Source organism: Acanthopagrus latus, chromosome 14 (assembly GCF_904848185.1).
Source record: "Acanthopagrus latus isolate v.2019 chromosome 14, fAcaLat1.1, whole genome shotgun sequence".
Lineage (NCBI taxonomy): Eukaryota > Metazoa > Chordata > Actinopteri > Spariformes > Sparidae > Acanthopagrus > Acanthopagrus latus.
In genome coordinates, this window is record NC_051052.1 from 14,211,635 (window position 1) to 14,237,663 (window position 26,029).

The window sequence follows — 26,029 nt, forward strand, 5'->3', positions numbered from 1 at the left end:
GATGCGGAGCAGCCATTTAAAAAACTACAGATTTCCATTCAAGATGTTAAGTGCTGGTCCTGGGGCTGCTGTCGTCATGGTAACAGGCAATGTAACTATGTCGCATACATGTAGCCCCTATAAAGAGAGTTCAACCTGCTGCCGTGTGTGTGTGTGTGTGTGAGAGAGAGCAGCGTGCCTGTAAAGCCTCAGGCTGCTTCCTCATGACATCACATGGTTGCAGAATGACTTCTCCAACAGTTCATCGGAGCGAGGGCGAGACTTCCTGAACAGAGAGCGCGGTCACCGCTCTGTTGATACTTGGAGCGGAAAAAAAAGGCTTCATTCAGTGTGTCGAGCCCATCAGTCGTGAGAAAGGTAAGAGGGTTCCTTCTGCTTCTCGTTTATGTAAAGGAGTTATTTGTAGTTCCAAAGCAAAGACGGCCAGAGCTGTGTTTTGCTTTAAAGAAAGGCCCAAAGTCTTTTTTTCTTAAACTTTGGTGTTTAGAAGAGTGGGACAGCTTTTGACAGTTGTGTTAAACTGCTAGTGCAAGGCCTGTGGATAGAGGGAGAGTATTTAAGGATACTGAGAGGAGTGTCATGTATTCTTAATGTCCAATTTTCAGTTTATTTAACATCTTTCTCAGAAAATAAAACATCTCCTCCATCCCACGGAGAGGCCACTCGCTGTATCTTGGCTTCAAAATCAAACATCTTCCTCTCATCTTTCTTTTTTCTTTCATGCTGCTTTCCGACAAGACAAACATCGGCCTGGCTTTTTATTGTGCAAAACAAAACGGTAATTCAAATCTTTATGTGGGTCATGAAGTTGTCCTGGAAGCAAAAAAAAAAAAAAAAGCTTGAGCGCAGAGGGGGGGACAGGTTACGGCCCCTGCAGTCTTGCAGGCATTATGCTGTCATGTGTTCTGTAGGGCTGAGTATTAAGATAATCCTTTACAGTGTGTTTACATACCTTTGTGAGTTGGCTTAATAGGAAAGGGAAGTACTGTAAAGTCTTAACAAGTGTGGCACTGTTGCAATCAGCGCTGGTGAAACATTTCCCCACTAGTTTTCTTTATAAAGAAAAAATAAAGAATCACACTCTTTTGATGCTTTTTCACAGGCGCTTGCACTTAGTTTTGAATGGAGTCCTAAGCCACAAGGTTATCAGCCATCTCATCATCTGATGCTGCTTCCTGTCTGTGTCGTCATGGCGACTGTGAGTGCCTCAGAGCGCAGTGAGGAGGCCTGATGTCGTCTGATTTCTCCCCTGACTGCCGCTGAAGTTCATGCGACGGACCGTGCTGCCTGAGAAAGAGTCCCAGACATGGAGGAGCAGGGCCGGGTGAACGGCCTCCGACTGAGCGCGGAGCAGAGGGGCTCGGACTGGGGACGGATCACCCTGTTGGACAAGACCAAGGAGTTCTTCAGGACCTGCGACGTGGAGGGCAAAGGCTTCATCACCCGCACAGATATGAGGGTTAGAGAACAAGTTCTGTGTGTGTGTTGTTGAAATGTGTGTTAGATTGAAGTGGGACGGAGTGGTTACTTCTAAGAGTCCAGTCTGCAAACTATCTGAGCTGTGAACTGTCCAAGTTTATCAAGAGCAATTTTGATGGTGAGATTTCAAAGCTGCAACTCAGGATTATTTTCTTAAAGAATAATCTATGAATTATTCAAAGATTTGTGGAAAAACATACCAATCAGGTGTTTTTTGAGCTCAAAGTACTGTTTTAAAAGTGCCTTTAATGGCAGAACAACAGTTCTAAATGCAAATATATTCAATTAACTAGTATATAAGACCAGACAAAGTGGAAATATTCACCTATTAGAGTGTGGAACTTGCAGATATTCCCTAATTTGTTGTCGTTACAGGGGTGCTGCAAAGAAAAGTAAAGTAAAAAAAAAATCATGTTGCACTTATTTGTCACAGATATTAAGAATTGTTCCCAGTTATTGGAAATGATCCTTTTTGCATCACAATATTCCTTTTTGCAGAGAGAAACTATTCGTGATGATGTTGCTTGTGTTGGTAAATGAACAACAACAAACATCTGGAGAACAACATCTGTAGGCCGGGGCGTCGCCGCAGATAAACAGTACTGTATTGTACTGTATAATATAGTCACACGTTTGACCTTTGTCAGCAAAAACTGCAGCTTCTTTTATTTGGACGTTCCACTTCTCAACTTGTGATTTGGATAGTATTTCAATCAGCTGGGCAGTCCTAAGCTGAAATATTGTCATTAGAAGACATCATCTGCTCTCGTCCATGCCGATTGAAAAGTCAGATGAAATTTGAAACCAATTATTGCAAGAAATAGCGTTTGGAGCTTCACAACAAAACAGCGTTGCAGCATTCTCATGAACAACTGATGTGGATGGGGATAAAGGCTGGCTGATGAAGCGTCATGATCCCAAATTGATTTGAAAATATGTTGTTTAGAGTCTATTGCAATCTTCAGTGTAGCTGTTGAGCTAAAAGTCTAAGAGGATTATGTTGCAGGGATAGCTAGTTAGCATGCTAACCAGCTAGCCCCCCTCGTCCTCCTGGCGGTCCTAAACTCTTGTCCTCGCTGTGTAAACAACACCAGCACCTCCCTGAGCCGCATTTAATGGTTGCTTTAATGATATACTTTGTTTGGAGGATAAATTTGTCCAATTCTTCCATATTGCACCTTTAACCACTTTAGAACAAGCCCCCATCTACCTCAGCTGTGAGTGGATCATGACAGATTTTGTTTTTCCTACACGGCCTCATTATTCAGTGTTTCCAGTGAGTCCTTTTAAACACATGCATGCTCTGTGAATGCATTAAGCCTCCACTAGGAAGAAGAACGGGTGAAGAGGATTCGCTTTCACCTGCGGTATAATTCTGCATCACGCCGCGCTGTAGCGGCAGCGAACGGCGAGCAGGAAACAACTTGCTTCTGATATATTTTCTTCTGTGTTATATCACCGTTAAAGAAGCACTTCACCCACTCAACACGCTCAAACAGCCAGTGAAGTGGCAGAGTGGCACCATTGATGGAAATGTTAGAGTGTAATGCAGGTTCAGCTCACACACACAAACACACACTCACACACTCATCGTTTCGCTTGCTTTAATGAAGGACGAGGGCAGGAACAAAAACACACGAGCCTCTTCAAAGCGCCAACACTGTCCGAGCTGTGTTGCCAGTTAATTAGGACGGGGCCCTGTGAGCGCGGGGCCTTTTGTTGCTGTTGTTTGTGTCGAGGGTTTCCAAGAAAAGCTTTGTACAGCAACACATAAAGCAGCCTCATTGTTCCAGTGTTGGCTCTGCGCTTCAGTTCCAACAACACAGAGCCAGATCTGAAAGACTTAACAGAAATACATCCTCCATTTACTTAGAGAGTGTATATTGATATTCTAGTTTACTGTTGATGTCAAACAGTATTGCTGTATGACAGTATTTTCAGCTTGTAATTACATATAACAGTGATATGAAGAAGCTGATGTCTGTAACTAGTGTCATCCTCTTGTGTATTGAAATGTATATTTAATAATGTACTTTGAATGTACTGTTCTATATGTAAAATAATATATTCTCTATATATTGACAAGCCAGTGCAGTTGTGTGTATATTTTGTGAAACAAATACCACATATTTTCTAAACTATATACATATTATTTAGCAACATTTACAAATATATTTTTCAAAATGAATATTATATAAAATAAATATTCTCTTCATGTTGACAAATTAATGTACCAATTATTTCCATTTAAAGATATATATGTATTGTGGAAAAAATACCATACATTTTCAAAAAAAAGACATATTATCCAGTATATCCCTCCTTAGATATTATATGAAATAATATATTCTGTATATGTTGACAAACGAATATACCAAATATTGCAATGTTTAATATGTTTTTGTAAAAAAAATACATATTTAATTTTAATGTATTGAATCTGTTTAATGCTCCATACAAATATATTTTATCATATAATACAATTATATATTCTTCCTGTATTGACAAACCAGCTGCTGCTGTTTGAATACCATACATTTTCTGAAAATATACACATTATCTAGTATTTGTGCTGTGTTGTTGAATAGATGAGTAATCTGTGTGTTTAGTTGTAGTTTTATTAAATTGCTTGTATTCTAACTCCTAACTACATCCATAGTAAACTGTGCTGTGTTTCCTATTGATGGTAATTATGTTCAGTTCAGCTCAGATCAGCTGCACTGACACGTCCTGTGTGTTTATGTCTTCACGGCAGAGGCTCCACAGAGAGCTGCCTCTGTCTGCAGAGGAGCTGGAGGACGTGTTTGACTCTCTGGATACGGCCGGCAGCGGTTACCTCACACTGGAGGCATTCTCCTCTGGATTCAGTAGGTGTCCTGCTGTCAGAGGCTGTTAGTTTGGCTCATGAAGCTGCGTTTGATTCATGTTTAAACAGCTTTCTGCCAATTGAATGCGGAGTAAATGACTGTTAAATTTGCTAAAAGCAGAACCAAAACAACAAGTAACGGTTGAATTTAACTCAGATAATCACTTTCATGGATACCATTTGTCATTCTGTTGTTGTTTTTTTCCATTTACTGGCACTCTTTTCACATATTTTAGAGTAATAATGAATAATAGGTACACCATGTTTTTATGACTTCGGCTAACAGCTGCAAAATGGGCTGCGATGGCCGCACCTTAAACCTTAGGGGCAACTGTTCCAGGCCAAAGTATATCCACTTAATATGCTTGATTTTGCCTACTGGTGTTCAACATTATGGTATTTTATTTTGGTGAGTTAGATCAGATCCACGCCGACCCTTTAAGACACAAGTCACACAATAATACAGACAAGCTAACTGATCAGGGCAGTAGTACACCACCAACTCCCGAACTCTTCAAAGTAAAATTAGTGTTTTTGTCAAAGGAGTCTGGTGGCTTTAGAGTTCCTATCACTCTCCTGCTTCATTCAGTTTCCCCTTACACTTCTCTCTGTATAAGTGCTAAACAGGAAAGATGATAGCATGACATGTTTTGGAACCTGAACACCAAGCTAAAGCTAATGATGCTTCTAAAAACGCCGTGTGGCTTCATCTCAGGTCAGTTCCTGCATGGCCGGAGGATCTCCGTGGCTGACGACCAGAACCAGGCTCCCGGTCCGGTGTTTAGGGCTAAGGAGGCTCTTTATCAGAGCCAATGGGAGGCCAAGCTGTCAGGAGTTGATGAGGAGGAGGAGAGGCACTTCTGCATGCTGCTGGATAGCCTGGGGGCCAGCAACGTGTTCGAGGAGTGAGTGTGATCACTGCCAATCCCTGTGTGATTTATGTATTTCTGGTGTTTTCTGCACGAGAATCTGTTGTTCGACGGCCATAATCCATACCTGACATGTGGTTTAATGTTACTTACCCCTCTCTCTCTCTCGCTCTCTCTCTCCAGGGCAGATGAGGTGCGCAGTCTCTGGGCTCAGCTCCGGCGAGACGAGCCTCACCTCCTGTCCAATTTTGAGGAGTTCCTGGCCAGGGTCACCTACCAGATCAAGGAGGCCCACCAGGAGAAGAAGGAGATGGAGAGCGCCCTCCAGAGGTAGTGCACATACTCTCACTGCTAAGGCTGTGTGTCCTCCAGAGCACGAAATATACCTAGAAAGCATTATTATAGTGAGATGAATGTGACTTGTTTCTATTCAGTTTTACAGTTTGAGTTTGATTTCTGTCCTGTGTTTATGACTGGGGAACTGGTGAAACAGAACCTTTTGTCAGAATAATCTTTCCAAGTTCTTAAATTGAATTTTTCATCAGTGAAAACCAGTTAATTGTAAATGGTTGTTAGGTTATCTTTATAATGTATTTTAGCAGCAGATGCCTTGGCGGGTGATGAAATGAGAATAAAAACAAAAGGACAGGATGAAGCAGGAAGCGGGGGAATGAAGTGAGGAGGAAAACATTAACATATGATATGCAGGCTGGAGAATCACACTGAAAGCGCAGAGATTAGATAAACGTGGTGCGAGTGGATCCTGGGTTATAAAAGGCCACAATTCTCAATCGGTTTCCCACACTTAAAGCCTTCAAGAGCCGCACTTTCTGTACCACATACAGCAAATGTTCTGCTGTCTAATTGGCTGCCTAAAGAATCGGTGACATAACGCTGGGTTTACGCGTGTGTGTTTACACTACTGCACCATGCCGGGCCCACAGCCCGCGGCCCGAGAGTGTGTGCATGGATTTACCTGTAAGTCTCTATAGAATGACCCCCTTTATCCGTGTCAAATGACCACTAATCTGAGGTCTGCTGTTGTGGAAATCCATTAATATATTCTGCATGATAGGGATGTGAAAAGCAGTGAGAAATATATAGTGTAATGCGTGTTGGTCGGCATAGATTTATTCCCATGAAACCCGGAGAAGCATGTTTGGAGATGACGTCCAAATTGCAGCTTGAATCAGTGTGATCTGGTGTGCATGGTGGTTTTCTCACGGCACTGCATGGTACAGTGCAACAGCTTGTTAGTCCTCTAGACTTTACTAATTGGCTGTTGGGGTCTTAACAGGTGTCAGAGGGAATGTAAATACCACTCAGTATTCTTTTGAAAGTGTAGTCAGCTGCCGTGTGTGTGTGTGTGTTTTAAGTATTTACATGGGTTATTGCAGATGCAGAGGGAGTAATATAATCTTAAACTCAACCTAGACAACAATGCTGTTCTGTTCCCTGGATAATCAATTCACCACGAGCCCTGATAACTGTGGTATGTCTGATATCCGGTAACGACCCTCCTTTGCAGGAAAGCTGCGACGCACGACAGCGAGATCCGTCACTTGTACGAAGAGATGGAGGCGCAGATCAACAACGAGAAGGACAGGCTGCTGCTGAAGGTACGGGAGCTCAGCGCCAACAGAGCCGGCGCCTCTTTGAGCAACAGAATAGCATCAGAGGAGTCATTTCCTGTTCTTTGCAAAATGCTGTCGGTGTTTGCTCAAAAACTTGCTTGTTCGATGTTTAAATTTCACTCTGCACATTGAAAAAAGTAAAAATGTTGGGTCAAGCGAAAGTCTTTAAGGAGACATATTATGCTCATTTTTAGGGTCATAATTCTATATTGTGTTACTGCTGGAATATGTTTACATGCTTTATTTCTCAAAAATACATCAGTTTTCTCATACTGTCCAGTGCTGCAGCTCCCAGTCTCCTCTGATTGGTCAGCCCACACACGCCTGAGCCAGCACAGCACCACTAACAACAACAGAGCAGCCCTGCTAAATTGATTCTCACGTGCCAAACTAGCCGCCAGGCAATAAATTATGCAAATGTGTGACATGACGATGCAGCGTGGAGTCATGGAATTAAAAGGCAGAACTACTGACGAGGCGTTTCAGGAGCAGTGTTTTATGTGGGAGAAAGGAGCTTCTGTTGGTCCAGACTTTTTTTTTTTTTATCTTTCAAGATCTTTTACATGCACAAGAACCTTAAAAAAAACACTGACGGAGGGGAAAAATCTAAAAAGCACAATAAGTCTCCTTTAAATTGTCTGATAAATTTAGTTAATTTTCTAAAGTAAAAGTAAATTATGAAATGTATTTACATTCCTTCTGGTTTTTTAATGAGGGAGAGGAGTAGACATAAGTAGGTAGTTTAAGTTTTAAAATCATGTCAAACAAACTACTGTTCAAAGCAGAGTATTTTTCCTAAACGTGTCCGAAAGAGATCTTTGTTCCTGCACGTCAACCATTTGACCTTTGACCTTTGACCTTTCCCTCAGGACTCTGAGCGTCTTCAGCTGCGCAGTCACGACTTGCAGCACCAACTGTCTTCCAAGGAGAAAGAGCTGGAACATCTTTTCCAGAAGCAGAAAAGAGTGAGTATAATGATGTAACACAGAGACGTGAACTAATGGATGATATGCGGCTCGTGCTAAACTGTCTAGATGGTATTAACTCCTGCAGTTAAGGGTTTTAAAGAGCAGTCATTCGGCCTTGTTTCCTCTACAAGTACACTCACCCAGCATCAGTGCATTTCTCTCCAGTTAGAGTTCCAGTGCCGCGAGCTGAACAGCGAGAAGCAGGAGAGCTACGTGGAGAACGTCAAGCTGAAGATGACCAACGACGAGTTGTCCCGGGCGCTGGAGAACACCAGCCAGGAGCTGTCGCTGGCCCAGGACCAGCTGGCAATGCTGCAGGACCAGGCGGCCCGGCTGCAGCAGGAGAAAGAGATGTAGGCGCCTGCTGACGTGAGTTGGTCTCTGCAACACTCTGCAAACACACACGCTCACTTTGTTTTTCTTGGTTTGCAGGGAGATGTACAGAGTGACTGAGGGCCTGCAGAGAGAGAAACAGAGTCTCATGAAGCAGCTCGATCTCCTCAGGTACGATAGCAACATCCCCCGAGAAAACAAATCAAACCTGGGCAGGAAATTAATCTTTTTGGCTTCTTGTTCAGTCCTAATTGGCAAACCTCACAAATCTGGTCGCAGAGTAAGTGAAAGAGCTGCTCACGCTTCAGTGCATCCTTTTCCACCATCTTTTTTCATTAATTCCCCTTTTTCGATCTTTCCAGAGAGATGAACAAACATTTAAAGGACGAGCGCGACATATGCGCCGGCATAGTGAGTATACGTCTGATCTAACTGCACTGCAGCTGCATCTGTCATTGATAAAATACCTCTTTAACGCAAACATCCATCCCCCGTTTTGTTTAAATAAGCCGCGGACGTCGCTCAGGAAGAAGCAGAAGCAGAGAGCGGGCCTCGCCAACTTATTCGATGACACCAGCCAGCCGGCGAAAAGGTGATTCATTTATCTTCTCAGCTCACTTTAACACAAATCATCTCCGTCAGAGCGTGACAAGGAATTTCAGCCTCGCTGTGATGTGAAAATCATGTTTCAGAGGAGGAAAAAGAAAAACAGAGGATATCTGATTCTATTCCCTTACCAAAATCAACTGAATTAACACTTTTAGTCTTTTAGACCCCAAATCAGAAACATTTGAGTGCTTTTGGCCTCCAGATTTTTCATCTCAGTCAAGTGGATTGATCCAGTATATCCTCTGTTTCTGCTCTGTTTTTCAAAGAGCCCCACTGTTGGTGGACGGGTCCTACCAGTCTTTGGAGGCTTTGCCTATAGAGCACCTTCAAATCGTGTTTGTTGCTTCCTCCTCCTGCAGTGAGGATGACATCCCACCCGCCCCGTCCTCCTCAGCCACCACCGCAAGCGCGCCCGCATGTCAGCAGCGCCCTGCGGCAAAGAAAAACTTGGCAAATGGTTACGCAAGTCCTGCTCCACCCAGAGTGTACGATGTGAGAGCAAAGGCTAAAAGATCGCCCAGCAAGACGTCTGCTGCGAAGAGGGTGACGGGGAAAGACAGAGTAAGGGCAAAGAAAGCGGAAATGGAGAAGAAGGCGGGGGTCGAAGACGAGGTCCTGGACGCCCCTCCGGACGGGTGGCCCCTCCGTCGAGTCATCTCCATCGAGGAGGACCACCTGCCCCACCTGCTCCAAGGAGGGCCGCAACTTCTGCTGCATCAGCTCAGCGAGGAGGACGATGAGGCGGAGGAAGAGGAGGAAGAGGAAGTTCAGAGTGACAGTGAAACGAGTGTTGGCATGGCTGCCACACCGCCCTCTGGTCGGGCTGTTGTCCCCGTGTTGGGAGAAACTTCTGTGGCGAGGAAATCCCGCTTCAGGATGTCTCCGAGAAGGCAGCCTGTCGGGAAGGAGACCCAGCACGTATGTCCACCATAAGTTTCCATCTTAAAGGGCAGCTGCCAGTCTCATGCAATAAAGGGACACTCCGTAGTTTTGGAGAAGAAATTCAAACTCAGAAAATATTATTTTTTCCATGACTGAATAAACAAGCTGTTCTCAGAGAAAAATAAAGTCCAAGAACACTATTTTAAGATAGGCAGGTGGCAGGGTCCGCCACATATGAACAAAGTAAAACAGAATGGAATTGTTTCAGTTTGTTTATTTAGTTTGTTTAGGCATAACAGTCAGTCAGTGATGATCCTTCTCTTCCGATTAAACTTTCTTCTCTAAAACTACATAATGCACCTTTAAAGTGTGTTCACAGGTCTTGGGGAGTACTACTGCGGGTGGCTTTTGTTGCTCCAGAGGAAGCTGCAAGCGATGTCATTCAGTTGCATTGTGGGTAATGCAGGTGCAGTCCAGATCTAGCACTGCAGTCAAAACAAAAATTATCACAACCGGAGGCATCAGCTTTTTATTCCAGGCATTCGTCTTCCTTTTCAAAACCTGTCGCCCACATTACCCATGGTACAACAGGGCAACATCACTGGAGGCAGTTTATCAGCTTCCATGCAGCTTCCTCTGGAGCCACTAAAAGCTTCAGCTACTACTACTACATTCCACATATACAGTAGAGCTTCCCAAGACCTGTGAACACACTGGAATCTGTAAAACTGGTGGAGTTACCCTTTAATGAAAACATGCTATAAAATTTGCCAGATAAATGAACCATTTCCTGTTTGATCGCCTCCAGAAGCCAAACGAGGGCTCACTGTTTGCCCCGGACCGTCTGTTCAAAGTCGTCCTGGTCGGCAACTCGAGCGTAGGCAAGACGTCCCTGCTCCGCTCCTTCTGCGAGGGCCGCTTCCACCCCTCCACAATCGCTACTGTGGGTGAGAAAGAAAAAAACACTGTCATGATGTTGTGTTGTGTGTACAAAAGCCGATCCGAGCGGCGCGTGAGCGCATATGTGTGTTTGTGGATGCTAACGCAGAAGATCGGCGGTGGCGACTTAGCATCACATGAAGGGGCTTGTGAAGTCACACTGCCTGTCTGAGAGCCCTGGCACACATTGTACTGCAGATTATGTCACTTCTGATGAATTTTTCTCCTCGCTTTCATCTTTGCCCAGCCCCTCGCCAAAGCCATGTTATCTCCACTTGGTTTCCCCCCCTTTTACCCTAAATTGGTGCCCCCTAGTGGTCATTTATGTCTTTGTTGCTCTGTGAAAAAACTGGGGATTTGAGCTTATTATGAGAAGTGCAGCCACATTCTTCTGCTATGGAATTATTAATACGTCCTGATTATACTGTGTTGATCTTGATCAGGTATTGATTACAGTGTGAAGACGCTCACCCTGGACAACATGCAGGTCGCAATGCAGCTCTGGGACACGGCAGGTCAGGAGAGGTGAGTTTAAATTTATTTTAGATAGACAAAAAAAAAAAAAAAAAAAGGATATTTAACCTAAAACATAATTTCAATTTGCAAGTTTGCTGACAAAATAATTGTCATATCTGATAATAATAAATATATAAATATCTCAAACCTTTGCGACTCCTGTGGTGACAGTCCAACTCTGTCGTTGCCGCAGGTTCCGCAGCATAACCAAGCAGTTCTTTCGTAAGGCAGACGGCGTGGTGCTGATGTACGACGTCACCGTGGAGGAGAGCTTCAGGGCTGTGAAACCCTGGCTCACCAACGTCCAGGTCTGACCTTTGACCCAGGAAGCCCCCTGCGACTCTCCATGTGTAGACTTGTTGCCTTTTATTTGCCAAACGTTTTTACTTGTTATTGGAAGAAAAGCACAGACTGTTCTGATCGATATCTTCTGTGGAAAAAAAGGCTGAACTAAATCATTCAACTACTGTTTTTCAGGAAGCAGCAGGAGAGGGGATCCCCATCCTCCTCTTGGGCAACAAAATGGACATGGATGAAGAACGACAGGTGTCATTCAAAGAGGCTGAGCAGCTGGCTTATGTGAGGTTTTATTCAAAGTGTCTTCATTTCATTTTATGTGCAATGATGCAGCTTAAGTTCCACTTTATCAAAAAACTATAAGTTATTTATCTTTTTTGATGACAAGAAACTAAACTATTAAGGTCATCACCAAATAATTTGATCATCAATTACTAGTCTGGGTCATTTTTAAGAAAGAAAAAACAACAATTCTCTGATTCAGCTTCTTAAATGTTAATATCTTCTGGATTCTTCACACCTCTGACAATAAACTGAATATGTGCACAAAACGACTCGTTTGAGGGCCTCATCTTGGGCTTTAGAAAACACTGATCCATAGTTTTCAACCACACAACTAATGAATAATTAAATCGGAAGTTGCTGCCCTTCTTGTTGACATCCCTTCAATATCCTGTGTAGGAAAACAAGGTGATGTTCTCTGAGGTCAGTGCCTACACTGCCAAAAATGTGACCGAGTCCCTGACACACCTGGCCAGGTAAGATCAAGGCTGTGAATCAAATAAGTGTGTCAAATAATTAAAGGTAATGATAAAGGAAATAAACCAGTGCACACTCGTCATCAGATGCAGAGCAGATGGCCTTCTTTGTACTTACTTGAACTTTAAATTAATCTGATCGGCCCGTGCTCTGTTCTCTGTCTTCACTCAGGGTGCTGATGGAGCAGGAAGACACAGTGAGAGATGCAACAGTCATTCTCAGCGCTCAGCCTGTGAGGAGGAAAGCCTGCTGCAAGTGAAGTGTAAACTCAATTTACTGAGTTCTTCCTGGACGCTGGATTTGTATTTCTAAGAGAACACTGAAATCATGATCGTGGAACCTGCGTGTCTTTGTTTGGGCCCAGAAACACACGAAAAAGGCAACATGGACGTGAAAGCTACTGTCAAGCTTACATGATGAGTCCTGAAGGAAAAATAAGCTGCATCATTTACTGTAAATAATGTTACCTGTAATGTTACAGTAGCTTTAAAATAGAAACTGTAGTCTAATTACTTTCACTCAAGATAAAAAATCAGACATATACTGTAGCTTTTTCATGACTGAATGTCAGCTTTCACATCTTAGTTTCTCTGTGTTTATGTTAATGTAGTGATATTTTATGTTAAGTCTGTAACTGAACTATTTAAATAGCTGTGTGAATGAAAGTCAGGTGAGAGAATAATTAGACTTGATTCTTTGACATTTTTATTCATCGTCGTGTTCATCTTTTTACTTCTTCTTCGTTCGTCTGATCTCCAGAACAAAGTGGTACACGTCATATTGCATCTGTGTTTGTGACTTCTCTGAGGCATTGCTCTGTTTTTACTCTGGCACCAAAGTACAGTTGCTCTGAATTATCTCCGATTAAAAGAAATAAATTAATTACAGCTCACATCTCTCTGAAATCAATGAAGCAACAAACTCTTACATGCAAATGATAAATAAGGAAATAAAACACAATTGATTACTGTACCCTCTATACACAGTGCATAATAAATCTGGACAAATGAGTAAAAGGCAAAACAGATAATGACTGTGCTGTAACCCTCCCGACATCAGCCAGATCAATACTTTTCAATTAGCTGCACCAACAATATAAAGACTCGTAAATGCTTTTCATTTTATACTCAACACAACAATACTTCCAGAGAACAGTGAGAGAAAAAAAAATAAAAAATCAAGTTCGTTTAGGATGTTACATTCAACGATGTGCCCGAGTGGATCAAGTTGGTGCAGGTGGTGGCACTATTGCTGATAGATACTTGCCTATTCTGATGACATCACTTTAGGTGCTGGCAATGACGGCATCCGATCGGACGCGTCTGGTTGCCCCTCGCCGGCCAACTGGAATGCCTGTTGGAGAGCCCGCCCCTCCTCTCCAAGTGGGTCCCGAAAGGGCTGAGGGTAGTCGGTTGGTTGTTGGTGTTCCTAACGCATTTTATAGTCGTGGGAAATGGCCGCCTCACATAGCTGTCCTTTGAAGTCTAGCTCCATGGTGAACTCCAGGTCACGCTACAAAAGATATAAAATGATTTTTAAATTAATGGCAGGAAATATCCACACAAACAAAAACTATGCTATGAAAAGGAATCAAAATGCAGTGGTGGTATTCAATTATGTACATTTACTTCCATTTTACACTTAACTACAAAATTGAAGTAGTTGTTGTTTATCCCGTGTTTCTGCAATTTTTCCCAGTAGCACTATTCTGATTAGCTTCGCTACAATGCTAACATTTGTAGCAGTAAATGTTTAAGTCAAGTAATTTATACATTTCTGATGTTTATAATCATGGGAGTGATAATACTGCAAAGGGACATTTTCAGCAAAATTAGTACTTCTTAGTATATTTTCGCTATCTGTAAGTATGGTTTCTCTCAAATATGAAGCTACCGCTAGCAGCCACTCAGCTGAACTTAGTCCAAAGCCTAGAAACAGGGAAACTGCTGGCCCAACTTGTGTACAGCTTATTCATTATAGTGGCATAATAGTCTTCCACTGCATGTTCTGCCTTGGTATTAGCTGCAATGCTAACAATGCTAACAGCATTTTGTTACTTTTCAGACACTCAAACGGTGTTCACATTACAAACCTGGTGCTTGTGTGTAGATATTTTCACTAGTTTGTGGTTGCAACTCTGAATGCAGAAATACAGAAACACGAGCAGGCTGATACGTTTTCAGCTCACCGTGCACAAAAGCTGTTTGTCCACATTAATGTGAATACGCTCTCACATCGAGTCTGCACCGGTTGCATGGCAACTGATTACAGCCAATAAACAGTAAGACACATAAACGAGCTTTAACATATTAATTGGTGAGCGTTAGAGTTTGTTTTTCCACAATATTTCTATCTTTAGACAGTGCCAGCGTATTACTCCGTTTACTGTCTGTGTGCTAAGCTGAGCTGCTGGCTGTAGCCTTATAATTGATGGACAGGTATGAGAGCGGTATGCCAGAAAAGTTCATATGCATATTTTTTTTTCTAAATGTCAAACTTTTCCAGCACTATTAAAATCTAAAGTAGTGAACTTTTGTGCCTCTTTCTTACGAGCCTTACCACATTCTTCTCATTGGGCCTCACAGCAATACTGCCGAAGATCTCTTCTCCCTTCTTGACAGTTAAGTAGTCCTCCAAGTAAAACACTGTCTGCTTCCAGTGTGTGCTGGCAGCATCTGGAGCTGAAGAAAGAAACATGACACAGAGTGAGTAGAAGGGAAAGTAAGGTGTAAAATTATGAAAATTACAAAATGGGCACTCAGCTCTCTCGGGCGAATAAACTGAACAACAAAGTGGCTGAAACTCACTTATCCAGAGAAATACAGAAGCTGAGAGGAGAGAACTGCTTCAGTGATGCTCAGCCTCAGGCTCAACAGACTCGGCCAAACATAGAACCTCCTCTACACAACATTATGTAAGCGCTGGATGCATGAATGTATTAACATAAGCTTACATAACAGCTAAGCTACCCTCTCTATTATAGGCATCCTCGACGCCACGCTGTCAGAAGCGCTCGGTGGTTCCAGCGGCTCGTGTAACGCCAGCAGAGTGTAGCCAAGAGCTGAGATCCTCAAGTGCGAAATAGATTTCACTGCTCTATACTTTATATCTCAAAGAAATTGGGAACACTTGCTGGGTTTTTCGCCGTCAGGGAAGCAGAGTGTGAAAACTTCATGTACTTTTCGTACCTTTTTATTAATTCTTACATTTTAATGATGTCTTCTGTGGAAATCAAAGCTCACTTACCTCCAGCGTAAATCACCTAAATAAGCTGTTGTTTTTCACGCATATTCTTTCATGGGTGTTTTTAAAGTTTTGGCGATTTTATTTTGAAAGGTAGGAAAACAAAAAGACAGTGAAAGTGTTTGTTTAGCCCCTGGCTGAAAAGGACAAAAGGTTTGTCAGCACTTACATTCATTTATTTTTGTATAGAGTTACATTTTTTTTTCCACTAGTTGTGTGTTTTTTAAGCAAAAACAAAACAGAAATGATTAAAGATGGGATGTTTTTACACAATATCATCCTATTATTTATGCAATATTGATATTTCAATTTTAATGTCAGGTTTCTTTCACTTCCACTGTCTTAGAGTGGAGGCAGAAATCTGAAAATGTTGGCTAATAAAACTAACTGTGTGGCTGGAGACCACCAGGGGGACGTAACGCACCGGTGGAGAAGCCAGTCTTCTTGTGACACTTGGTGAACTCGATGTTGAAGTAGGTGACCAGGGCGTGGACGTAATCGTTGCGCTGGATCTGCAGACAGAAGGCGGAGGTGAAGGACAGGTCCTCTGGCTTCACGGTGTAGATGTCCACTTCCTGGAGAAAAAAAAAAACAAATTCATATTTTTCAAGAGTTTTCAGCGCCTCTCAATTCTTGAAATGTCCCATGTGATGAAACACACCACATGTACAAGCACACACACACACACACACACACACACACACACACACACACACACACACACACACACACACACACACACACACACACACACACACACACACACACACACACACACAAGGTGTCACCCCCACTTGTCACCTCTCATACACATGCAATACGTGTGTGTGTCAATCCGTCTTGATTATTCACCATGATTATTGTGCGTGTGTGTGTGTGTGAAAGCCCACAGGTTGAATCACGGCTGGCAAACGAAGCCTGCTCACAGTACACATGCTGTGTGGGTGTCCTCCCTCAAGTCTACAAGGGAGGGAGGCTGTGTGTGTGTGTGTGTGTGTGTGTGTGTGTGTGTGTGTTTGCTCATGTCTATATCAAGCACCGCCTTTTGAATATGGCCACAAATTCATGTATCACATTTTGTTACCTGGCAGGCAATCGCTGTGGGTCCATAAATAGGAGAGGAGCAGGTGTGTGTGTCTGCTTTGCATGTAGATGATGGTGTATTTAAAAGGATACGCATGTGTGGGGTGTGTGTGTATGTGTGTGTGGGAGGGGGGAGGATTTTACACTGCAACCTGTTCATCTCTCCCGGCCTATAGGGCTACGGATTGCTCGGCCATGTGGCGTCAGCATGACAGATTGTGATTTAACACCTCTGTCCTTTCCAGTGATACAAGGCCGGTATCATATACAGCAACGTGTGGGAGGGGAGAGAGAGGGGAAAAAAAAGTCCCTGGGAGTGATTCTGTAATTTTAGCGTGTGAGGAATGAGTGGCAGTTTGAATTAAGACGGGGGAAAAGGGTGAATAATCCCTGAATACGTTCATGTGAAAGAGATACAGAAGGTGAGAATTAATCTTCAGACCAGCATGTCACTAACTACTAACCACCCTCCAACCTGACACATAAATCACTTTCTTGAGCACAAAAGGAGAGTTAGTGGCGAGTGATGGGGAGCCGGTTGACTCAATGACTTCTCTTGTGTGACATTTTATAATCGCACGGAGGGAAAGACCTCCTAGACTAGTGAGGCCTGACATTGTCTAAATCAGACAATGTGACAGAAGATGATGGGTAAGGAAGAAGAAGAAGGGAGAGGGGAAGGAGTGAGAAATGGGACTGTGAAATGATACGAGACATAAAAGTCACAAGAGGAAAGAAGATACTGGATGCTCAAAATAGAAAAAAAAAAAAGGCAGGGTACGGAGAGGAGAAAAGGAATGGAGAAAAGGGTAAAGGCAATGAAATGAAAGGTGAGGGGAAGAAAGAGAGAAGCCATTGCCTCCCTGAAAGCTCTCATCCTCCGCTCATTTGTGAGATGAGAGACAAGCCTCTGTTGTGTCTTCAAGCATGAAAACTATTACAGGCATCTAGAAAATATTCTGATAGCTGTCTCTGACTTTGTTTTAGGAATTCACATAGCAGAAAACGACACCGATTTTTTTTTTTTTTTTTTCAAAACAACAAGGCATGAAGGGCAAATGCTTGAGGTGTGTTCATACTCCTTCATCGCACCACATCACACATACACACACTAACCTTTAAAAGGCAGGCGTTAGTCACCACCTGCTTGGGATCTACCACGTCCACCAGAGGCTCTCTGATGGCCACATTGCGAATGCAGCTCATGTCGAAGCCGTACACGTTTTCCCACCCTGAACGCACACACACAAAAAACATTTGAAGTGGAGCACCCACATGAAAACACGTGCATCACAGTATGCCTTTTGTGGATTTTTACTTTCTGAATTTTCATTCTCTGTTCTCTCTGCTCCTGCCAAGCTGTCAGTATGACCAAAAAAACAAAAAAAAAAAACAGGTAGACGGGAAAGTACAACAAGCGCTTAACCCTGCCAGGAAAAGAGTCCCGTGCTCACGCTCTTTCTGTCTATCCAGCCCCTATGTGGAGAGAGACAAGCCCTCCTGGAAATAGACTCGGGCCTCCTCCACCACCTCCACCATGTCTGGCAGGCTTTTTTTATTAAATACAATTTGGACTGAAAAACACACAGAGCAGGCTTTTCCTCCCCCATTCCCTCTGTCCCTCCACTCCACCTATCTTTGTCAGGGGGCCAAAAACTCTGCCTGAACGATGAGAAGGTGGAATACGCCACCGACGCAACGGGAAACTAAAAATAAGAGTGCGAGGGTTCGGGTTGACTGGATTCCTTTGGGATTTTATGTGAAAGTATGTATGTAATAGAACAGAGAGGCCCACCTGTGCAGTAAAAGGAAACTCTGTAGGAGTTATTAACCCAGATTCGGTGTCTTAGTACCAGTGTGAAAGGCACCTTTAATATAGCTGCTTTGATCTGGATCACAATGTTAAGCTCAGCACTCCTACTGTTATCGCCATTTGAACAGAAACAGAGGAGAGAATGTGCTGTAGGATAAAAGCATCACACCCGTTTAAATACATTTGGTCTCCTTCTACCTTCTAATAAGGCGTATTTACACAGGGTTTCTATATTAGAACTTGTTGGGTTACCACGTTGTACAAACCTCTTGGTTGTTGTATTGAAATTCAGCGATTCTAACGCAATATTTACACCTGGTATTAAAATGCCATCTATATCCAGACATGTTATTCGATTAAAGAAGAATGACTGTTCACACAAGGTGATGTGATCACATCTGCCTGACCACATCTGGAGGTAGTCTCGCATTGTGATCAGATCTTAGGTCAACGCAAAGACCTCTTCCTGTCCCGAAGGTGCTAAAATATGAATTAATGCCACTTTAATTAAAGTTGATGAGTCTTTTAGCTAAACTTTTCATAAAGTATGCCTTATTAGAAAGTTTTTTATACCCAACTTGAATTTCATTTTGCTTTATCTGCAAAGTGGTCATTAATTATGCACTGCACAGCTGAGAGGCGAGACAGAGAGAGATAGATGAAAGCTTTGACTTGGCAAAAACGTGAGCGCAAAACTTAACGAATGTGTCATAATTACAATGAATCTTGAAGTCCTTGTACTGACGGTCTTCGATGGCCACCACGTAGAGCGCTGCTCTGTCGGGGAACATCAGGCCTCCTGGTTTCTGAATGGAAGAGAAAAGCCCCAGGAATCATTGCACGCACACGCGCAGGCCATCCATCACTTTTTATTATTCGCACACCTGGCACGTAATATAAGATCTCATGTGCCAAGTCTGAAGCCTGCAGGCGGCTACTGAGGTAAGAAACCAAATCATTCACGTCTGACCTCGACATCTGAGCAACAGCAGACTCATGCAGCAAGAAGCGTACAGTAAATCCTCTACTTCATCACTGTCTGCCGTGTTTATGTGTCAAAGCCTTATTTGTACAGGCAGTGACACAAACACACTCCAGCAGCTCCGTCTCACCAGCCACTTGTCCCGGGCGAAGATGACGGTGTTGAGCATGGACTCGTAGAAGAGGCAGTAGCCCATCCACTCCGAGATGATAATGTCCACCTTCTCCACAGGCAGCTCCACCTCCTCCACCTTGCCCTTGAAGATGGTAATGACTGCGGCGGGGAGAGAGCCACAAAACAGCAGGTGACAAATTACTACACGGCTTCTTCATCATCTTCATTAATGCAAATCGGATGATGGCTCTATTCTCAGGCGACAATGGTTTTTTTAATACCTTGGTGTAAATTAGTAGAGCTTAATTACCACGCTCGTGGCACGCCACTGTGTTTTAAGCATCAATTTGGGTCGTAATTGTTCTCTGTTTTCTATTCTAGCCTCTTTAACCCATGATTCAGAGATACTAGGAGGGAAATGTGGCAAAGTAATACGGATGTAAAACAAGTATGAGTTCCTAATTCTCATGTCTGCTAATCAGATACTAATACTCAAAAATAAACAGCCTTTTCTGATCTGTAATTGTGTTAAAAAAAAACAATAGACTAGTTTATAGACAGTGGCAGACAAACACTCAAGTGATGTGAACATGTTTTTGATGGTTCTTACTTTCATTCTTTTTTAAAACTTACTGAGGGAGGAAAACCCAGTTGTGATATAACAGATATAAAGTCATAATTTAGCATAACAAGTCAGAACATTATGAAAATAAAGTTAAAAAAACATCAAGAAAAGGCAGAATCCTATGAAAATAAAGTCATTTTTTTAAAAGAAAAAGTTATATCATGAAAAAAAGTCCAGGATAATAGCAAAATATATTGCCAGCAACCTTCAATAGAGGGGACAGCATTACGTCCACAAATATTTAAGGGTAACTCCACCAATTTTACACATTAAAGCGTGTCCTCAGGTCTTGGGTAGTACTATAATACATGTGAAAAAAGTAACATACAGCCTTAGTGGCTATAGAGAAAGCTGCATATAATCTGAGCTGTATTGTGGGTAGGTGCCATGTTTTGAACCTGCTTAAAAGAAAAAAAAAACAGAACAAATGTGTGATATCCTTTAAGGTTTCTAGATGAAGTTAATGACGTAAAACATTAAATGTATTATCTTTGTAATGTTTTCAACAGAGTTTAGGTCAAGAAGGAACCATTACTGTTTTAACAGCAGCCTACACATAAAGTGTTACTTTAACACGTGGGTGTTAATTCTCGTATGCCTCACCATCAGTATCAAAAGAAGCATAAATATAACAAATGACAACAAAAACCTGCCTGATACCAAATGTGTAGGTTAGGGAACCCAGCATCTGTTGCCAGCCCTCCATCTTCAAAGTTCAGGCTGGCATTTCACAATCAGCACCACTGAGAGGAATTCTGATTGATGGCAGAGATTATGGTTATTTGACATCTGAGGCGAGGTGCCAGTTAACCATCAGAGCTGTGACTAATATCATCGGGGTGTGACGGTAATGATGGAAATATGCAGATTTTTCACGCTCCTTCTTATCCAGATGTCATCGCGCAGTGCTGCAGTCAGACAGATGGATATAAGATATACAGCAGTTATGGGAAAGGAAAAAGCACTCCAACTTACCGTTGTGTAGATGATTCGACTTGATGATCTTCTCTGAATATTCGGAGATACTTGAACATTCAATCTGTTGACACAAGGACAAAAAAATGGGACTTCTTGACACAATATCTTAAATCAAACATATATATCTGGAAAAAACATTTCCTCCTTAGTGAAGTGAAGCAGCGTTCGCTACCGCTTCCCCTCTCTGTACACTGTAGGTTAACCTTTGGGGTGATATCGGAAGGACAAATTTAATCAAACCCTGCTGATCCATCTCAACGTAATGTCCCTGATCGCTCCTCTCAGACCTTGTGCAGCAGGAAAACTAATACATCATTTTCGCCCTCCGATCCATACGTGTAATGCAGTATATGAATCACACATAACTGCGGTAGACGCTGCTGGTAATGAATAACCTGTGACTTACAGCTGTGCTCAAAGGAGACCAAAGTGTCTCTTATTTCCTCTGTGTGTAAGACTGTCTGAGAGGGAGATTACCAATTTCTTAACTGAACACAAGATGCCGCTTTTAGAGAAGGCAGGGTACGTGTGTGTGTGGATGAGCGATGATGTGCGGCGGAGCCAGATATGATATTAATTTGGACACTGAGCGGGTGCGCTGATTTTTTTCTCCCTCATGAAGATTTAAACAGAAGTAGAGATGATTATAATGAAGAATTTAAACTGTGGACTGGTCAAAGGGTCTGTCTGTCTGACTCACCCCATACACGTGTTTGGCGCCAGCATTGGCGGCAAACATCGAGAGGATCCCCGTGCCGCTCCCGACGTCCAGGACGATTTTATCTTTGAACACGTGCTTGTTGTGGTACATGGCGTTCCGGTAGGTCAGCGTCCGCACCTCGTCTTTCAGCATCTCCTGTTTGATTTAGAGAATTTTGCAGTCTTGAATAACATCCAAACCACTTATAGATCCTCTACTGAACCAGCACAGACGACCTGAAGAGTAGCAAGAATTATAACAAAGCTCAAAGGAAAACGTGATAGACATAATGACACATAATGAACATACAAAGGTGTGTGCATTATGCAAAAAGCAGACAGTTGCACACTTCCTTCAGCCTGCGCACACATCATTTGTTTTCATGTATAATGAGGTAGATGAGGCAGTATTTAGGCCAGAAGCCGTTGTGACATTGGCGAAGCTTCTTGAAATAGAGAGGAGTACAACACAAAGCCTTTGGGGACCACCTGATATCCATCTCCCCGAGCCCTATTCACACATCCCACTTTCAAGAAAGAAAGACTTGCCTTTCACTCCTCTAATCAGGACACTCTCTTTGTCTGCAAGGCGACAAAAAACCTGACCCACATGCTAAATATGGACATTTAAAAAAGGACTATATGTCCTCAAACTTTTCCAACACAAGATTGAGGTCATTAGCTGGGGTATAGCTTAGTTTAGTAGCTCACTGTAGATGACTGTAAAAGGCAGAGATGGATTCTGTTCTTATATAGAGCACTGCACATGTACTATTACCGTGCGTCTGGTGTCCTTTGTGCCAGTTGGTAATGGAAAAGTCTGCTCTTTTGTCAGCTAGGAGACACTTTCCAACAGTGCTGAAAATTCAGCTACTTCCTAAAGAAAGTATGATTTTTCTAACCTAAAGATCCCCTCCACGCACGTATTAAAGCAAACAAAAAGTACTTTAATGTGTGTCTGACATGTTTTTTTTTAAATTAACACATTGAAATCTTTTAGATGCACCTCCCTAATTAAAAAAAAATACTACATTCTCATTTCATGTAAACTGGAGGTTTCAAGTTTCCACATAACAATAGTGCTTGCTCAACATCGGACCAGGATTGGCTTCCAACTGATTTGTGATGTCACAAATGATGCTCGTAGGCCCCGCCTCTTAAAATACGGTATATTCATTGAGCACGACATATTTTCCACTTTCAGCAATGAGTGTGGAAAAAGCCCTCTGGTGTCAAACTCTACATGTTCATAATTCAACACAGTGATGCTCCAACATTCAAATTCTGGAGATAAAACAATCCAGATTTTTTGGATTGAAAGTTGAGTAGTTTGACAGTTGCCTCTGAAAATCAAAAAACGAAATAATTTTCAGGAAAAAATATATTACTGGCAACCTTAGAAAAGGGCAGGAGCGTTGGCGACCTCGTTGGCAACCACTAAAGGATGAATTTCCTCCATGTTCTTTCTTGGGAGCAGACGCGTTTCTTGCATATTATTTTCAAAGTCCTGAGGTTAAGTATTTCTTTATTTGTGAAACTTCACAAGGTTCTTAAATGCTCTTTTGATTTTACTCCTCAAACATCACACCTAATATAACAACTTTATTCTCGAAGATGTTTCCCTCACTGTGGCCCTCGTACTCCGTCGTAGCCTGGACCTTTGTTTTGTTGTTTTTCACAATAGTTTTGGGCTTAAATTTGGCATCTGTACTGCCACAGCACAACGGATTTTTTTAAGTGAAGTGTCTGCATGCAACAGTTTCTTCAACATGGATAAAATATCATCGATGCCAGAGAGAAAAGCCTATCCGCCAATATCAATCTGTTGGTGTTAAATCAGTTTCTGACATGCTGACTAACAGGGCTGAGAAACTCCTCGGCCAGTTCAGGTGCATCGGGAAGCGCTTGGTGCCTTTCTTTCACCCTGCCTACCTCGTGGATGCCGAAGTGAGCATAGGAGTCGAAGTAGTAGTCCCGTGATGTCATTTCCTCCGGGCTGATGAACTTGGCGATCTTGCCTCGGCCGGGACAGGTGGCCAGGGCCGCTACATGAGGCGTGTGGGGGATGCAGGGCACATGGTGGGTAGTAGGCACTGGTTTGGGCAGTGGGGAGGGCTGGGCTGACTGAGAGAGGGGGGACGTGACGGGCTGCTGCCGCTGTTGAGGAGGAAAGAGACAGGAGAGGGAAGAGATGTGTGTCAGGATTTGCAGATTACACACAAAAATGAATCAGATGGAGTTTCAGGGAGGGCAATGACAAAATTACAGGCGTCAATTTGAGCAGGTCTGTTTAGATGTACTGTTGCTATTTATCACAGCAAATCATGCACAAGCACCAGATGTAGCCTATACAGCGTTCAGAGCTTATTACAACAGCAGTGGACCTGCTGAATGAGCTGAATGGGGGGAAGCCAAATTATAAAATGCTTTTTTTTTTTACTCAGTCATTACACAGAGAGGAGGCTAAGAGAAGCCGGCAAAAAAAAAAAAGGATGCAGGTTCCGTTTTCAGCACCAAGGACAGCGGAACACAGCCACGTTCAATTACGCGTCAAAGCCGGACTATTTAACTTCAACTGCGAAAAGATAATTACCAACATCAAGTACATCTGTCTACCTATGAGCCCAACATCTGCAGGACACTGGAAGATAACACTCCCCCCCAATCGCAATGCGCGCCATCACGGTGCAGCACCGACCCTTAACGTGGCTGGAATGACGAGACAAGAGAATGGGAAATAAACTAAAAACGTAGCCAACATGTAAATGTACAGGTCGACTGTGTTGTCACGGTCAGAATAAGCACGACGAGAGTGTCCCTGTCCCGCTGCAACCGGGGCTGCAGGACACCAACAAGGTTCCCCCCCTACCTCCGAGCTGTCCGCCTCCGCCATCTTCCGCCGTAGCAGCAAACAACGCGACGAATGCCTCAGTCCCATGAGAGCCGGCGAGATTTAAGGCTACAACTCTTTGAAGTGTGACCGAGGATTTGTGTGAAGTCCTCCACAGACCCAAACGTGTCAAAAATAACACAAAGCCGCCGAATGTACGGCTGGAAACACATGTACGGAGGAAAGTCGTGGAAACAGGCGTGTAGAGAGGCACCAGTTTAAATCCATTCCCCGAGGGAGAAAAAAAGAAAGAAAAAAGTTGTTAAATGGATTTGCGCGAGGTAAAAAGCGTACGGTAATCCATAATTGTGGACGTGATACAGGTGTTTCAGAGAGGGTTCGTGCTGCGGCTTAAAAGGTTGCAGGTTTGACACCGACAGGAGTGTCCGTCAACACCCGGGCGACCCGTCCGGGAGTCAGTGAAGACACCTGCTCGCTCATTTTCAAGAAAAAAAAAGATGAAAAAGAAGAAAAAATAGAAGGCACCCAGTTGACAAGCAAAACTCCACACCAGAGAGAGAGAGAGAAAAAAAAACCTCCCCTGTTCCACCTTTACTCTCAGCTCTGTGTGAAAGTCGCGCAGTCCGTGGCTCCGTGTTCGCCGCCGGGAAACTCCTCCGCGTAAATCCCGGAGAGAGAGACAAAGTTAAAAAAAGGGGGGGCTTCAAACTGTGCGGACGCGCGACGACGTTACACACCAGCCCCTCGACAGGAGACGAATCGTGACAAAATAATGTTGTAATGACAGCCACAGGGGGAAAAAAGGATATCTCTCAGGCAGCAAACCAGCTCTCTGACAGCCCGGCTCCTCAGCCACTCGCTTATATAACATGTTTGACAGCCGACTCATAGATATTATTATTATTATTCATCCGGTAATATACTTTCCTCAGTAAATAAAGTAGCCTGTATGCTGTGATATTTTAAGTTCTCAGTAGCCCATTTCCGGTGATATGTTCATATTTTAACTAGGCGTCACCGCAATCACAGGTGTGCGGTTTTTAGGTAACTCCTGAGTGGCATGGGATTCAACTCAGCCAATCAGAAGAGAGGACCAGCGTTCTGGAATTATCTGGACCATGTAAAGAACCAATGAGGCTCCAAAACGCAATATTTTATGCAGGTAGTATTTACACTGTTAGTTTTAGGGAGTTCATCTGCAGTAAGTTTGGACAATATGGAGTCCCCAGTACAAATCCAAATCACAAAGGAGCTACACAAGAGAATGAGGACGATAAAACTACACAATTCAACATTCTCATTTTTAGTAAATAGTCAAATAAAATGCATGTTAAAGCAAATAAAATGCATAAAATTTTTGCTAGTTCTTAAGTGGAGAAGAAAAAAGGACTGGTGCTGTATAATTATCTGGACTGCTTAAAGAACCAATGAGCTGCAAACAAGCATTTTTTGATATTTGCATAATAGTTACAAAGTTAATCTAATAGAGT

At 42.9% G+C, this 26,029-nt stretch overlaps 2 protein-coding genes across 5 annotated transcripts; one reads left to right on the forward strand and one right to left on the reverse strand.

The window, feature by feature from the left end:
• Positions 1–7: 7 nt before the first annotated feature.
• cracr2ab (calcium release activated channel regulator 2Ab) lies at positions 8–13,321 on the forward strand. Of its 3 annotated transcripts, none has more exons than XM_037121396.1 (18): positions 8–357; positions 1,103–1,459; positions 4,235–4,346; positions 5,061–5,250; positions 5,398–5,544; positions 6,743–6,833; positions 7,718–7,813; positions 7,982–8,169; positions 8,249–8,320; positions 8,512–8,560; positions 8,659–8,741; positions 9,025–9,676; positions 10,449–10,587; positions 11,023–11,104; positions 11,289–11,403; positions 11,573–11,674; positions 12,074–12,150; positions 12,323–13,321. In XM_037121396.1, the coding sequence occupies exons 2-18, from the start codon at positions 1,307–1,309 to the stop codon at positions 12,408–12,410; spliced, it is 2,436 nt and encodes an 811-aa protein (XP_036977291.1). In that variant the 5' UTR covers positions 8–357; positions 1,103–1,306; the 3' UTR covers positions 12,411–13,321. The 3 variants fall into 3 exon arrangements, 2 of the variants coding, with proteins under 2 accessions (XP_036977291.1, XP_036977292.1); XM_037121397.1 differs by having other exon boundaries at positions 9,118–9,676; XR_005078854.1 differs by lacking the exons at positions 11,573–11,674; positions 12,074–12,150; positions 12,323–13,321 and having other exon boundaries at positions 10,449–10,583.
• On the reverse strand, positions 12,839–25,447 carry prmt8b (protein arginine methyltransferase 8b). Of its 2 annotated transcripts, none has more exons than XM_037121400.1 (10): positions 24,558–25,447; positions 23,621–23,845; positions 21,690–21,845; positions 20,987–21,050; positions 19,403–19,545; positions 19,009–19,096; positions 17,594–17,709; positions 15,819–15,969; positions 14,711–14,832; positions 12,839–13,663 (listed from the first exon to the last, which is right to left on the reverse strand). In XM_037121400.1, exons 1-10 carry the CDS (start codon positions 24,624–24,626, stop codon positions 13,580–13,582), a joined length of 1,218 nt encoding a protein of 405 aa, XP_036977295.1. In that variant the 5' UTR covers positions 24,627–25,447; the 3' UTR covers positions 12,839–13,579. The 2 variants fall into 2 exon arrangements, with proteins under 2 accessions (XP_036977295.1, XP_036977296.1); XM_037121401.1 differs by having other exon boundaries at positions 25,129–25,446.
• Positions 25,448–26,029: the final 582 nt, after the last annotated feature.

Excerpts from the sequence above, each read along its gene's own strand:
- cracr2ab (XM_037121396.1), top strand. The coding sequence starts at position 1,307 with ATGGAGGAGCAGGGCCGGGTGAACGGCCTCCGACTGAGCGCGGAGCAG. Across the intron at positions 5,545-6,742 it reads ATGGAGAGCGCCCTCCAGAG|GAAAGCTGCGACGCACGACA; the intron begins GTAGTGCACATA and ends CCTCCTTTGCAG. Across the intron at positions 11,675-12,073 it reads AGGCTGAGCAGCTGGCTTAT|GAAAACAAGGTGATGTTCTC; the intron begins GTGAGGTTTTAT and ends TATCCTGTGTAG.
- prmt8b (XM_037121400.1), bottom strand. The coding sequence starts at position 24,626 with ATGGGACTGAGGCATTCGTCGCGTTGTTTGCTGCTACGGCGGAAGATG. Across the intron at positions 21,846-23,620 it reads CTCACTTCGGCATCCACGAG|GAGATGCTGAAAGACGAGGT; the intron begins GTAGGCAGGGTG and ends TAAATCAAACAG. Across the intron at positions 13,664-14,710 it reads GGCCCAATGAGAAGAATGTG|CGTGACCTGGAGTTCACCAT; the intron begins GTAAGGCTCGTA and ends TATCTTTTGTAG.